Source organism: Austrofundulus limnaeus, unplaced genomic scaffold (assembly GCF_001266775.1).
Source record: "Austrofundulus limnaeus strain Quisiro unplaced genomic scaffold, Austrofundulus_limnaeus-1.0 Scaffold1805, whole genome shotgun sequence".
Taxonomy (NCBI): domain Eukaryota; kingdom Metazoa; phylum Chordata; class Actinopteri; order Cyprinodontiformes; family Rivulidae; genus Austrofundulus; species Austrofundulus limnaeus.
This window is the reverse complement of record NW_013954207.1, coordinates 1-625: the sequence shown is the minus strand read 5'-3', so window position 1 is coordinate 625 and position 625 is coordinate 1. Positions and strand designations below refer to the sequence as shown.

Here is a 625-nt window from a genome sequence, read left to right as displayed (position 1 = left end):
GCAGTGGAAGGTGTCAAAGCAGTTTGGAGAGAAAAAAGTAAAAAAAAAGATTAATCGATTACTAAATTAGTCATTGATTATTTTCATAATCGATTAGTCATCGACTAATCGTGGCAGCCCTAACATGGACACAGTTTGTATGTTTTTGGCTGTAAATACCCAACATGATGTGTTTGAACTGTGGACTTCAGCTTTAATTTGAAGGTATGTACATCCTAATCAGGTGAAAGGCGTACTGATTACCAGAGGTGCACTGAACCTGAGAGTTCATCACATTATCCTCATTCTGCAGCATTCTGCTGTTGGAAAAACTAAACTTGTCTTTTGTTTTCCATGTCTTGTATGTTCCCAACACCATCATCGTGTTCCAGACCCTCATACAGGTGAGTTCATTCTTTTCCATTTCAATGCTCCTTTGAATCAGTGCAGAGATGGCAGTCAGCTGACTAACAGTTAGTGAAGGAACAGTGGTGCAGGGAGCTGAAGTGCTGATGTTAGCTCAGCACAGTGAAACAACAGATTCATTTTGAACCCCAGCTTTAAAAAGGTATCATATCATGCTTTTAAATCCTTTTTCACGTCTAAATCATTCACTTGTGGTCTATTTAAAATAAAACTGCAACAC

At 38.6% G+C, this 625-nt stretch overlaps 1 protein-coding gene across 1 annotated transcript in view; it reads left to right on the top strand.

Annotated features, from left to right (window-relative positions):
• acap2b (ArfGAP with coiled-coil, ankyrin repeat and PH domains 2b) overlaps positions 1-461 on the top strand; it is a gene marked incomplete at its 5' end in the record, with an annotated part of 16331 nt that extends 15870 nt beyond the window's left edge. The window contains 1 exon segment of the mRNA XM_014033680.1: positions 372-461. Coding sequence (XP_013889134.1) covers positions 372-419 — 48 coding nt within the window.
• Positions 462-625: the final 164 nt, after the last annotated feature.